The sequence below is a fragment of the Galeopterus variegatus genome, unplaced genomic scaffold (genome assembly GCF_000696425.1).
Source record: "Galeopterus variegatus unplaced genomic scaffold, G_variegatus-3.0.2 Scaffold859, whole genome shotgun sequence".
In the NCBI taxonomy this organism is placed as follows: Eukaryota; Metazoa; Chordata; class Mammalia; order Dermoptera; family Cynocephalidae; genus Galeopterus; species Galeopterus variegatus.
Window position 1 is genome coordinate 407714 of NW_007726970.1, and position 12708 is coordinate 420421.

Consider the following 12708-nt stretch of genomic DNA (forward strand, 5'->3'; position numbering starts at 1 on the left):
CAATAAGTGATTGCTGTTGGTATAATCAACTTGTTAGCTTTTGTCCCTAATGAGAAAAACCTTAAAGGCACTACATTACTGTCTTCCCATCTGTCAAGCTGGACCCCAAACTCCTTCACCCCTTTGCCATCTTCCTGCGCCTTCTCCCTCACATCTTCTGTGCCTGCAAACTGGGCTGGGGTGGGGGTTGGGATGAAGAAGTACAAAATAAAACATAGCAGAGATAAGACATGGCAAGAAGCTGCTTATAATGTAGAAATCCAGGCTGAGTACAGGCTAGGATTTAAGAACATGCCCTAAGGCTGGCTGGTTAGCTCAGTTGGTTAAAGCACAGCCTTATAACACCGAGGACACGGTTCAGATCCCCAAACTGGACAGCCACAAAAAAAAAAAAAAAAAATTGCACATAAAAATAAATAAATAAATAAAAACATGCCCTATGCTTGCCAGTGAATTCAAACACAGAAAGAAAAAAATCAAGATTGGAGAATATTATAACCAAATGGAAGTCATTGAAAAAGTTCTCAGGTGCCAGGCTGTCTATGTTATGTTGTAGTTTGCCTAAAGCTGCTCTGTTCCAAGTCATAAACTGTACACAAGTAGGTTGTAGCATAGATTTTGGAAATGACTCTTCAAGTCCAGGAGCTGAGAAATGATCCCCTCCAATCATGCCTGTGTTTCCTCTCGCCCCTTTCCCTGTAGTGTGTGGACAGAAGAATCTCAGTGCACCTTGCTGAATGCATCCATCACGGAAACATTTAATTGCTCCTTCAGCTGTGGTCCAGACTGCTGGAAACTCTCTCAGTACCCCTGCCTCCAGGTGTACGTTAACCTGACTTCTTCCGGGGAAAAGCTCCTTCTCTACCACACCGAAGAGACGATGAAAATCAATCAGAAGGTAGGAACTTGGTGTACTGCATTTCAGCCACCCCACGAGCTCTCTCTGAAGTTCCCCTTTGCTAGCATTTCAAAGGAAAACACCACCAGGATCCAGCCCCTGCCTTTTCCTTACAGAGATCTCTCTGTTGCCTAGGAAATACTTATTTTCTGTGCAAGTCATGGACAAATCACTCCCCCATTCTGTAGTAGTACAGATTTAGCCTTGATTTCCATTTAGAAAAGTAAATATATCCTTATGTATTCATGTATACACAAGTACACTGAGTCAAAGCAAATATACAGCTTAGTGAGAGATACATAAGCAATAAAACAAGGTATTTGTGATGTGTCTGGAAGTCATGGAGTAAAACTGTTTTTTGCTTTTCCACAATCATTGTCACTCAGTTCTGTGACCTTAGGGGTGTGAGTTAATCTTTCTGAACCCCAACTTTCTTTTCTCTTAAAAGACAATAACAAACGGCCACCTTGCAAGGTCATTGTGAAGATTAGAGCAGATGTGAAGTGTTGAGCAGAGCATAGTACCAAGCACAGGGGAGACCTTTAATCCGTGGTCAAGTGTATGTGCGTGTGTGTCTTCCCTCATATATGTCGTGTTCATAGGGGCTGAATTTGCCAGCACTGATATTTTCAAGTCCATATGGTGGAAGCTCAACAAATGTGTATTATATTAAAGCTATACATAAAATTTGCATTTACGAGGTGTGGGATGACCAGGAAAGTGTCAGCAGAACCAACATGCCATTATCAATTTTAAGTTAAATATATTGAGTTTTGGATTTATGGTAGCAATTTAGATGTTCAGAATATTCTCATATGTCAAGACAATTTGATGTCACTCGCCAATAGGACAACTGGTTCTTATTACCAGGATACAATCTCATGAACTCAAATTTTTCTTGTAAAGCTTTTCTTTTCATGACAATTTCAGCACTTAAATAAAACTATAGTTGTCAGGAAAAAAAATGCAGCAGCTTAAAGGTTCAAAACTAGAACATAAGGAGTGAGAAGGATTTGTTTCTGACCTCTTGACATAAAGCAAGAAAACCCATCTTGCATTTTGGTATGATAACTTGAAAGAATTCTTGCAAATATCTCTGAGGACTCAATGTAATGAATATTTCAGCGAATGTTGTTTGAAGATGTTCGTTCAGATTTTCTTTCGTTTGTAGTAGCCACAATATGAGTCCTAACTCCATGCTGCAAATATATGAAGCACAACTTTTTCAGAAAGTGTTTGTCTTCCAAGATCTTCCTTTAAGTCAGATTTTTAAATCAAAGCTGACCTGTAATGATGAATGCCTATAAAACTCTCAAATCTTCAAGCAATTGGAAAGTGGCCAAAGTTGAATAGGCATCAAAAAGTGGGACAAATTTCCATTTCCTCGTTTTGACTTTTTATTGCTACATCCTATGGATGCATTTTCAGGCTATAAACAAGGAGTGAAGCTACCATTAGAAGTCTCAGTTATATATTTAGGATCAGTATCTTGTCTGTTCTCAGCATGGTATTAGGTCATCGTTTGGTTTATGTGCCCCACTACCTTGTTTTTAAATATAAATTATAACACACATACAGAAATGTGCATGAATGAAAAAGCACAGCTGAAGTGTTTATTACAAAGAGATTTCCCTATATGACCACCACAAGAGTAAAGAAATGAAACATTGCCTGTACCCTAAAAGCACCCTTCATGCCCCCTCCCAACAACCATAGGCTCTGCCCCCTGCCAAAGATAACAATTATCCTGACTATTATGGCAATTACTTTCTTATTTTTCTTTTTAGTTTTATTACCTAAGCATATACCCTTAAACAGTACACTCATCTCAGTTTTGCCTCGATTTTAAACATTATATAAATGGACTCATAGAGAATATTTTCCTTTGTGTCTGGCTTTCTTTATACATTATTTTTGTTAGATTTGTTCCATTTGGTTGTAGTTCATTCACTTTCATTACTGTATCATATTCCATTGTATGAATATGACTATTTATTCATTTTATTATTAATGGGAATTTTGTGTTATCTTGTAGTTAGGGGCTTTTACAAATAATTCTGCCATAAATATTCTCTTATATGTCTCTTGATGCAACAACACACACATTTTTGTTGGGTATAAACCTAGGAATGGAATATCTAGACCACAGGATATACATATCTTCAGGTTTAGTAGATAATGCCAAATGGGTTTCCAGAGTGCCTACCAATTTACATTCCTGCAAACCCTCTGGGCACAAGAGTTCTAATTGTTCCAAATTTTCGCCAACACTCAGTATCATCTGTAATTTTAGTTTTAGCTAATATGGTGATATTTACTTCTGGTTCTCATGACTAATGTTGTCAAGTACCTTTTTAGTTTATTGTATTTATTGACCATTTGGTTATCATTCTTTTTAAAATTTATTTTATTTATTGAATCAAAATTGATTATACATATTTTGGGGGTTCAACATTGAGATATGTTGATCAAATCAATATTACTAGCATATATATTGTTACAAATCATAACTATTATTTATACCACTTGTCCAATCTCTCTCCCTCCCCCCTCTAATTACCCTAGATTTCTTCTCTCCTAAAAGAATAATGGATACTCTGTTAATTTCTTGCCTAGATGATCTGTCCAATGCTGAGAGGTGTGATCAGATCCCCCAATATTATCATAGAGCAGATGCTTCTTCTGTCAGTCTGAAATGGGCTTTGTGGAGAGATACATCCTCTTCTTTCCTTTATTTCTGCTGGTGACTCTCCTTGTGTCAATGAACTCCAGTGGCTGGCAGACCATCTGCGTGGTGGTTGTGGTGTCTAGCCGTTTTCATGGCATCCATGGTTATTGTGGCTGTGGTGGGCCACTCACATGGAGGTGATGTTTTTGGCATGCTCCTTGGTGCTGGCGGTGGGCCTGGTTGTGGGATGTGTCTGGTCCCCTTCTCCATGCCTCTGGTCCCCAGATGGGCCCTGAGGCACAGGCGTGGTGTGCCTGGTTGGGGTGGGTGTGTCCGGTCCCCTCTCCATGTGGATATCCTCTTTTGTGCAATGTCTGTTCAAGTCCCTTGTCCACTTTTCTATTGGATAGTTTCTTTGCATTCATTGTAGGAATTCTTTACATCTAAATATGAACCTCTGTTGGTTATATGGGTTGCAAGTATCTTCTCCCATTATGTAGTCTTTTCACTCTCTACATGATGTCTTTCAATGAAAAAAGTTTCTAATTTCAATGCAGCAAATTTTGTCAATCTTTTCCTTCCTGTTTAGTGCTTTTGTTGTTTTGTTTTAAAAGTCTTTACCTACTTCAAGATCATAAAGTCATTCTTCTAAATTATCTTCCAGAAGCATTATTGTTTTTCCATTCATGTGTAGAGTACAATCTGCCTGGAATTGATTTTTATGTAGGGGTCAAGTTTCTGAGTTTCTTTATTTTTGCTTTTTCATATGGTCAGCTCCAGTCCATTTTTGAAAAGAACACCCTTTCCTCACTGGATTATTTTTGTAATCTCCTTTCTCCCTCTGTTTTCTCTGAAGTTAGCTATTCTGTTACTATTCTTTTCATGTATAGCTTAGAGATTGCAATTTGCGGTCTCGACTAATCAAGGACATTAAAACATTTTAACGCCATATATTTTTTTCTCAATTTTATATTATTATCACTTTTAATCTATATATACTCTAAGCTCATGTACACATGATTATTGTTGTTGTATATGGTCAATATTAATTTGTATGTGTTCCCATGTCTTTTCATTTTCATTATTCTTAATTTCTCTATCTCTGATTTCTAGCTTGGATTATTTTTCTACTACTTGAAGAGCACTCTCTATTAGTATTTATTTTAGCACAATGTCTGCTCTAAAGAATTTTCTCAATTTTCATTTGTCTGAAAATATTTTTATTTCATTTTTATTCTTAAAGTATATACTCTCTGAGTAGAAAATTCTAATTTGGTTGTTACTTTGTTTTCATTGTCTTCTGGTAAGCATTGTTACTGTTCAGAAATCGGCCTTCAGTTTGATTGCTGCTCCTTTGAAGGTAATCTTGGCTCATTTTAAAGATTATTTTCTTTGGTTTTCTACGGTTCAACTCTTATGATGTGCCTGGGCAGAAAAAAAACAGTTTCTCCCACTATACTCTTACAACACACTTCTTGTGTGGGAATTCTTCTGTACTAGAAAGCAAGCAACCACATCTGCAGTGGACATCAGCTGGGTGTCCTTTAATTCAGTTCTGTTCCAACACCGTCTACCCGGAGAAAGCATCCGATCACAAAGGGTGAGGGCTCAGTCCCACAAAACTGTCCCCACTTCAGTTACCAGGCACAAGTCTGGGCCTCCAGGACTTCTGACTGACCAGCTTCAAGTTGAGGGTTCCACAACCCCATCTTTGAGTTCAATTCATTTGCCAGAATGGCTCACAGGACTCAGGGAAACACTTACATTTACCAGTTTATTTTAAAGGATATTACAACTGATACAGATGAAGCCATGCACCAGTCAAGGTATAGGAGAAGGGAAAAAGGAGCTCCCATGCCCTCTCTGATCCCAGTCCTTTTGGGTTTTTATGGGGGCTTCATTACATGGGCATGATTGACTAAATCATTGGCCATTGGTGATCAACTCAGCCTTCAGCTTCTCTCCCCTCCCTGGAGGATGAATATGGGCTGACAGTCCCAACCTTCTGGTCCTGCCTTGGTCTCTGTGGTGACTAGCCCCCGTCCTGAAGCTACAGAGGGGCTGCCAGCCATCAGTAAATTAATCAGCATACAAAAAGACATTCCTTTGGAGATTGTATGGATTTTAGAAGCTGTGTGCCAAGAAATGGGGATGAAGACTAAATATATATTTCAGACCATCACAGTGCCAAAGCGTGCAGTTATTTTTATTTAGTGTGCTTAACATTTCCAAGGCTTCTTTCCTGTTCCTTGATATTCTTTATCATTTTTAGAAAGTTCTCTGTCATTATCTCATCAATATTGCCTTTACTCTCATTCTCTCCTCCTTCCGGGACTCCAGTTGGCCATATACTAGGCTTTCTCATTGTGTCCCCTATGTGTCTTACTCTCTCTCTTTGTTTCATTCTGGATGTTTGCCTGTCTTCTAGTTCAGCAATTCTTTCCTCAGTGCTGATAAATCTACTCTTAAACCTGTGCATTGAGTTCTTAATTTCTCTTACTGTATTTTCAATTCTAGAATATCCAATTGGGTCTTGTTTTATCATTTCCAGTTTCCCACAATATTCTAATTCTTTTCTTTTAAGTCCTTCCACACAAAAAGTAAAATTATAGTTGTTTTAAAGTCTATTTTGATGACTTCAATGTCTGAAGCCCCTATGTTCCTGTTCCATTTTTTTTCTCTTGTTTGTTTTCATGTTGTCTTGTAGTGTCTGATTATTTTTTATTAGGTTTCAGATATCATATTTGCAAAATTATTTATAAAAATAACTTGGAGCCTAGGAAGATTTCACAATGTCATCTTTTTCAAAAATTATTTCTATTTGCTTCTGCCAGGCCCCGGGGGCACCAGCCATTCAGAATCACCTTATTCTGACTTTATAAGTTGAGATTTCAAATCTGAACTGCAGACCCTGTGAGGACCTATCTACTTAGGTTGACCATTACTCCTAGGATGTGCCCTTCACAGTCCCAGCCCAAAGTGAACAGGGGAGTCATCAGGGCACCCACTTGATAGTACCTATTGTTCCTTGATGATAATTCCTGCCCATAACTCCACAAGACTGTTAAAAATACCATGCGGCCTCCTAAACTCTTAGCCCCCTTCCACAATCAGCAAATGATCCCAGGGGAAAAGATACCAAACACTTAGCTCACCTTCCTAGCCCAGAAATTCTTTACTCTCTGGATAGCTAGCCTCTGCGTTTAATCTGAAATATACATACTTAAAATATACTGTTTATGTCAGAAAGTTATTAAGCCCTCTTCATGCAACGTGAGGAATATTCTGGATATCTCTGGCAAAATAAATAAATAAATAAAAATATTCTCAATGTCGACTTTCCCTTCCTGGCACCCCCCCCCCCCCCCCCCCCCCCACCCAGACCCCANAGGAAGATTTCACAATGTCATCTTTTTCAAAAATTATTTCTATTTGCTTCTGCCAGGCCCCGGGGGCACCAGCCATTCAGAATCACCTTATTCTGACTTTATAAGTTGAGATTTCAAATCTGAACTGCAGACCCTGTGAGGACCTATCTACTTAGGTTGACCATTACTCCTAGGATGTGCCCTTCACAGTCCCAGCCCAAAGTGAAGGGGCACCAGCCATTCAGAATCACCTTATTCTGACTTTATAAGTTGAGATTTCAAATCTGAACTGCAGACCCTGTGAGGAACTATCTACTTAGGTTGACCATTACTCCTAGGATGTGCCCTTCACAGTCCCAGCCCAAAGTGAACAGGGGAGTCATCAGGGCACCCACTTGATAGTACCTATTGTTCCTTGATGATAATTCCTGCCCATAACTCCACAAGACTGTTAAAAATACCATGCGGCCTCCTAAACTCTTAGCCCCCTTCCACAATCAGCAAATGATCCCAGGGGAAAAGATACCAAACACTTAGCTCACCTTCCTAGCCCAGAAATTCTTTACTCTCTGGATAGCTAGCCTCTGCGTTTAATCTGAAATATACATACTTAAAATATACTGTTTATGTCAGAAAGTTATTAAGCCCTCTTCATGCAACGTGAGGAATATTCTGGATATCTCTGGCAAAATAAATAAATAAATAAAAATATTCTCAATGTCGACTTTCCCTTCCTGGCACCCCCCCCCCACACACACACACACATGAGCTCACCAAAAATAATGGTCTTCCCCACAGTTACCAAAACACGAATGTAGTTTCTTGTTTTGTACTTTGAATCCACCCTCAGACCAGATGGGCATATTCTGAGAATCCCTGGTGAGTAAAAGAGGTTTTAAACTCCCAAAGGAAATCAGCATTGAGGAATTCACAAGCAACAACCATAGTGAATTAATACTCAATTGCTATTTATGATTCTAGTGACATCCATGTGCCAAGGGAAGCAGGGGCCCAGGGTATAATACCATATATATAGTATTTAAATATAACTGTCATGGGGAAGACAGCTATTTTTGGTGGATAATAAGTTCTATAAATTAGCCAATTATTTACAATTTCAAACTCAGTATTGCCCACATTTTGTCACCTATTCTGAAGCCTTCTGTGCTCCCTCAGTCCAAAGAATATACACATCTAGACCAAAGTTTCTCAACCTTGGTATTATTGACATTTTGGGTGGAATAATTCTTTGCTATCTGTGAGGGTGAGGTGGGGGCTTGTCCTGTGTATTGCAAGATGTTTCACAACATCCCTGGCCTCTACCCCCTACAAGACTAGCATCGTTCCCCCTCCAGCTGTGACAATTAAAAATGTTTCCAGACAGTGACAGAATCACTACGCAGATTTCATTTAGCTTCAAACTTGGATGTTATAAGATCCTGGGATTCTAAGCAAAGACTGTAAGCGTTAAGTTCTTCTGCAAAGCTTTGGTAAGGTAAGAAAAAAAGGGGAAGAAAATAAAGTGAGGTTGAGAATCTAAATGGGAAATAAAAGGGACTCAACACTTATTAAGTGCCTACTATGTATTATGTGCCCAGTACTATGCTACAAACTTTATGAAAATCATCTCATTTAATCCTAACTAAAACCCTACTCCTAAATAATAATATCCATATTTTTTTCAAGAGCTTACAATGTGCCAGGCATTGTGTAGTACCAAATATTTTACATAAACTAACTTATTTAATTATATGGTAGCCCTACTTGTTAGATACCATCATTATCCCCACTTTATAGTAATAAAGTTGAACTCGGAAGATGAAATAAAATTTTTCCAAAGTCACACATTTACTAACTAATTAGGTCTGAATTAATATCTAAGCCTTTTTACCTCATCATGCTATCTCTTAAAGAGAAAAACATTAGAGCATCCTCTTGTGAGAGTAAATGCAAGAGTTCTGAGAATCCAAATTCTATGAAATACGTATCTTCCAATGGCATATTTTGGTTAACAGGTAAGGATCCACACCATTCCATCATATTCTAAAAGGTGTTTAGGATCAAGTAAAAGGCCGTTAACAAGGAATAGAATTATCTGTGACCCCCAGGGAAGGTCAGGATTATATATTCAGCACCAGTTTACACAGAGTGGATATTAAGCAGATACAAATTCACCCTGAAAGTGTTTCTTAAAAGGGGTAAACATGCCCTGAAATATGACATTTGACATCCCTGTAATTAGCACTTTAGATCTGAGGATACTTATTAGACATTTGCTGACACTGCCTATGAACCATAGATTCAGAAGTGCTTTTGTGATTGACAAAGTTTAGTCATTCCTCACCAAAACTGAATTCTGGGACTGCTGAGGACACCTTTGTACAGAGTGAAAGGAAGACTGTTCCAGAAAGAAGCTTTCACTGAGCATCAGGAAGAGAAGCAGGAAGAGGACCTTCCTGGTGAAAGGTCAAAGTCAGATCAGATATCTGACTCACCCTAGGACTAATCAGATACATCACAGACCCTGGGGCTGCATCATTTCAACTATCCTGGGTAAACTAATCCTAAGGCTCTGAGAAACTTGTATCTCATTAGTGGATTTCCTAGGTCTCTTAAGCTTCTTCTCTACTCCAAATCAAGCAGAAATGGCATAATAGATGTAAGAGCTCTGGGAAAAATCAGGAAAGGAAAACCTGTCTCTGGAGGGACCTTTGTCTCCATACTGAAGGAAACAGCTGTGCATAGCAGAGTGTGGATTCTGTCCTCCTTTCCTCTACTAAACTTCACACAGTCCTGATTGCCAAAATCAAGCAGATACTAGAAGTGCCGGCTAAACAAGTCTAAACTAAATTTTGTGGCATTCACATTTTGTGTGTGTGTGTGTGTGTGGCAGCTAGCCGGTTTAGAGATCGAACCTTGGACCTTGGTATTATCAAGCACTCACTTTTTTTAAAGTGATGGATGATAAGGAGCAGAAAGTCCCAAAAGAGGGGAAAAAAATTGAAATTCCAATTTACTTTCTCCACTCCTCTGTCCATCACTAATGTTCAAAGAATTCAAAAGTTCAAAACATACTTGTGGGCCAGAGTAACCCGAGGCCATCTGCTGTCGATCTCTACATTCTTTCAATATGGGATTAGGTCTTATTCTCTAGCACACAACACAAAATCTGGCACACTGTAAATGCTTAACAAATACGTGCACAAGATTCATGGTTTGAAAACACTAGAAAAAGTTCCAACTGACTTTGGGACCAAGAATATTTATGTCTCACATGAGCAATGTTTTCTGGTTTCTTGATTTTTGTTTGTTTACCTCATGTACTTTGTGGACTAGGAAATCCTGGCTAGGAATGTGTTCTTACAGCAGATTTGTGGCCCACCTCTGTGACAGTAAAGTCGTTACTGAAAGCCTTTGTAGCCACACTCCTGTCCCAATTCATCACCTCACCCTTGTTCTGTATTCTCTTTCTATTTCTTTCTGTCTATCTTGTATTGTTTATGTTCTTGACACCTGCCTGGCACAATGGAGACAATAAGTATTGATTGGATTTTATTAAACTTGTAGTCCATTTCTGGAATAAGATACTTCCCTTTTTATAAAAGAACAGACCTTTCCCTTATGGTGGTCCTGAGAAATTGATAACTCCCTTCCTGCCATCACAAGGAAACGAAGGCTGCCTGGGAGATTATCCAGCCAGACATCCCCTCCCCCTGTCCCCTCACCCCTCCCACATCTTATATTTTTAGGAAGAAGTCATGTCACCCTTCACATCACATGTTCCTAGTGAAGCATGTCTAAGAAAAGCCCAACAGGTAGTTTCTAAAAACTCCTATCATGAGAATAAAAATAATTCTTTGTAAAAGATTCTGAAGGTGAGGCTAAGAAAATTTTCAGTCACTTCCCAAAAAATTGAGGAGAAGATGGCAATTGCTGGACCTTCACTGCTCGTGTGAGGGAAAGGATGAGCAGGAGATGTTGATAGGACTCAGGTTTCTTCAGCTGAAAGAGGAAAGGACACACCCATGGGGCCATCTCTGTGGTTTTCAATGCTAAAGAGAAGTTTCTGTCCTTTGAGAATCTAAGGTATTAGGGAAAGCAGTAAGGCTTATTAACAAAACTCAGGATTAAGAACAGAGATGTGAGTCTAGATCTTCCACTGAATGGCTGACTCAGAGGTTTGGTAGGTTTATATATTTCTATGTTAAGGCACAAAAGGAGAACGACCTATAGCCATTGTAAAAATATTAACTTATTTTGATCAGTACTTAAGGGCATTGTGTATATAAAATTATTTTACTCATATGTTCCTTTGTGTTATGTATTATGCAGACTCTAACAGTTGAATCTTTCCTATCCCACACCTCCCAATTGAAGTACAATCTAAAAATGCTAGGATCTTCATCTTTTCAAGCTACCTTACATTTTTCCAACTAAGTGCAGATCACTTAGCAAAGTTTTATTTGTTAAAATGCATTCTGTGTCTTCTAAACCAACCACATAAAATTATCCTCCAAACACATGATAAAATCATGAGATAACTAAATCTTCACTCCAAATTCACACCAGCCTCAAGAACATACACGTGGCTATAGTTTGAGCCATAGAAACGGAATCCTAGAATCCTAGCATAGAATTCAGAATAACATAAATCTCCTGAGATAAAAAGACAAGGAACAGGAAACAAGAGCCATTGAACGGGACCATACCTGTGAAAAACATATAGCTATTAATTTTTCTCTTCATAGAGATTTCATAGTTTAGTGTGTGGCACTTGATTAAAGACTTTAGAAGATCATGTGGACTAATGTGATAGTCTAATAGGAAACCGTGTCAATGAAAATTGAGGCTTTATGCATACTCATCATTTAATCCTCACTAAAGTCCTGCCAGGAAGGCTCTGTCAACCCCATCATATAGATAAAGAAATTGATTCTGGGGAGCCACATAACTTTCCTACACAGTGACACAGTAACCAGATCTCCTGAACACAAGTCAGGAGCTTGTTATACTACCTTATACACTCATTACCACAAAAGGACCCATCAATAATAAAGGTAAATGACTGATTGAAATACGGTAGAATTTTCAGAGGCAGTAACAGTCTGGTGGGAGTCAATTTGTGTGGCCATTGAAAAGTGGTGAGTGACAAGGTCAGGAAAAGCTAAAAACACCAGGGCAGAGGATCCTCTCTCCACTAGCGTCTACCTCTTGCACGGCCATGTGCCCCTGGCCCTGAGGACCCAAGTCTGACCATACACAGAACGTGCTTCACCCGGCCAGCCCAAATGTATGTATTTCAGACCCTGATGGTTTTAAACTTTAATAAGCAGTTCCTGTATTACAACCATGCTAGATGGTCTCAAAAGGTAGTTTATATCTTCCTTTATTTGGAAGAATCTTACCTAGTGACAGAATTATTGCCATTTGGCTGACAGATGTTTCTTCAAAACAAATTTTAAACCCAAATCAATTCACAACAGTATAACAGAAGAATAAACTCCATTTTTAATGTAATGCCACTTTTATTGAGATCATTTCAGTAACTTAGTACTGTTAGCCACTGAAACTACTACTATAAACTATCTTGGCACAAACAGAGACCTGATCATTCATAATCTAAATTGGCTCAGTGTAGGGGCCGGCCCGCGGATCACTTGGGAGAGTGTAGTGCTAAATTGGCTCAGTTTGAATTCAACCACAAATGGCTTGTCTGTGATTTTTTTTTTTTTTTTTTTTTTGGTGTTTTTTTTAAAAAAAATTTTAAAAAATTT

The 12708-nt window shown here is 38.6% G+C and overlaps 1 protein-coding gene across 2 annotated transcripts in view; it reads left to right on the forward strand.

Annotated features, from left to right (window-relative positions):
* The window catches only part of KCNMB2 (potassium large conductance calcium-activated channel, subfamily M, beta member 2), a 270475-nt gene that overhangs the window by 253586 nt on the left and 4181 nt on the right, over nucleotides 1–12708 (forward strand). For both annotated transcript variants that reach the window (XM_008572981.1, XM_008572980.1), the window contains exon 3: nucleotides 703–898. In XM_008572981.1, coding sequence (XP_008571203.1) covers nucleotides 703–898 — 196 coding nt within the window. The remainder of the gene's footprint in view (nucleotides 1–702; nucleotides 899–12708) is intronic.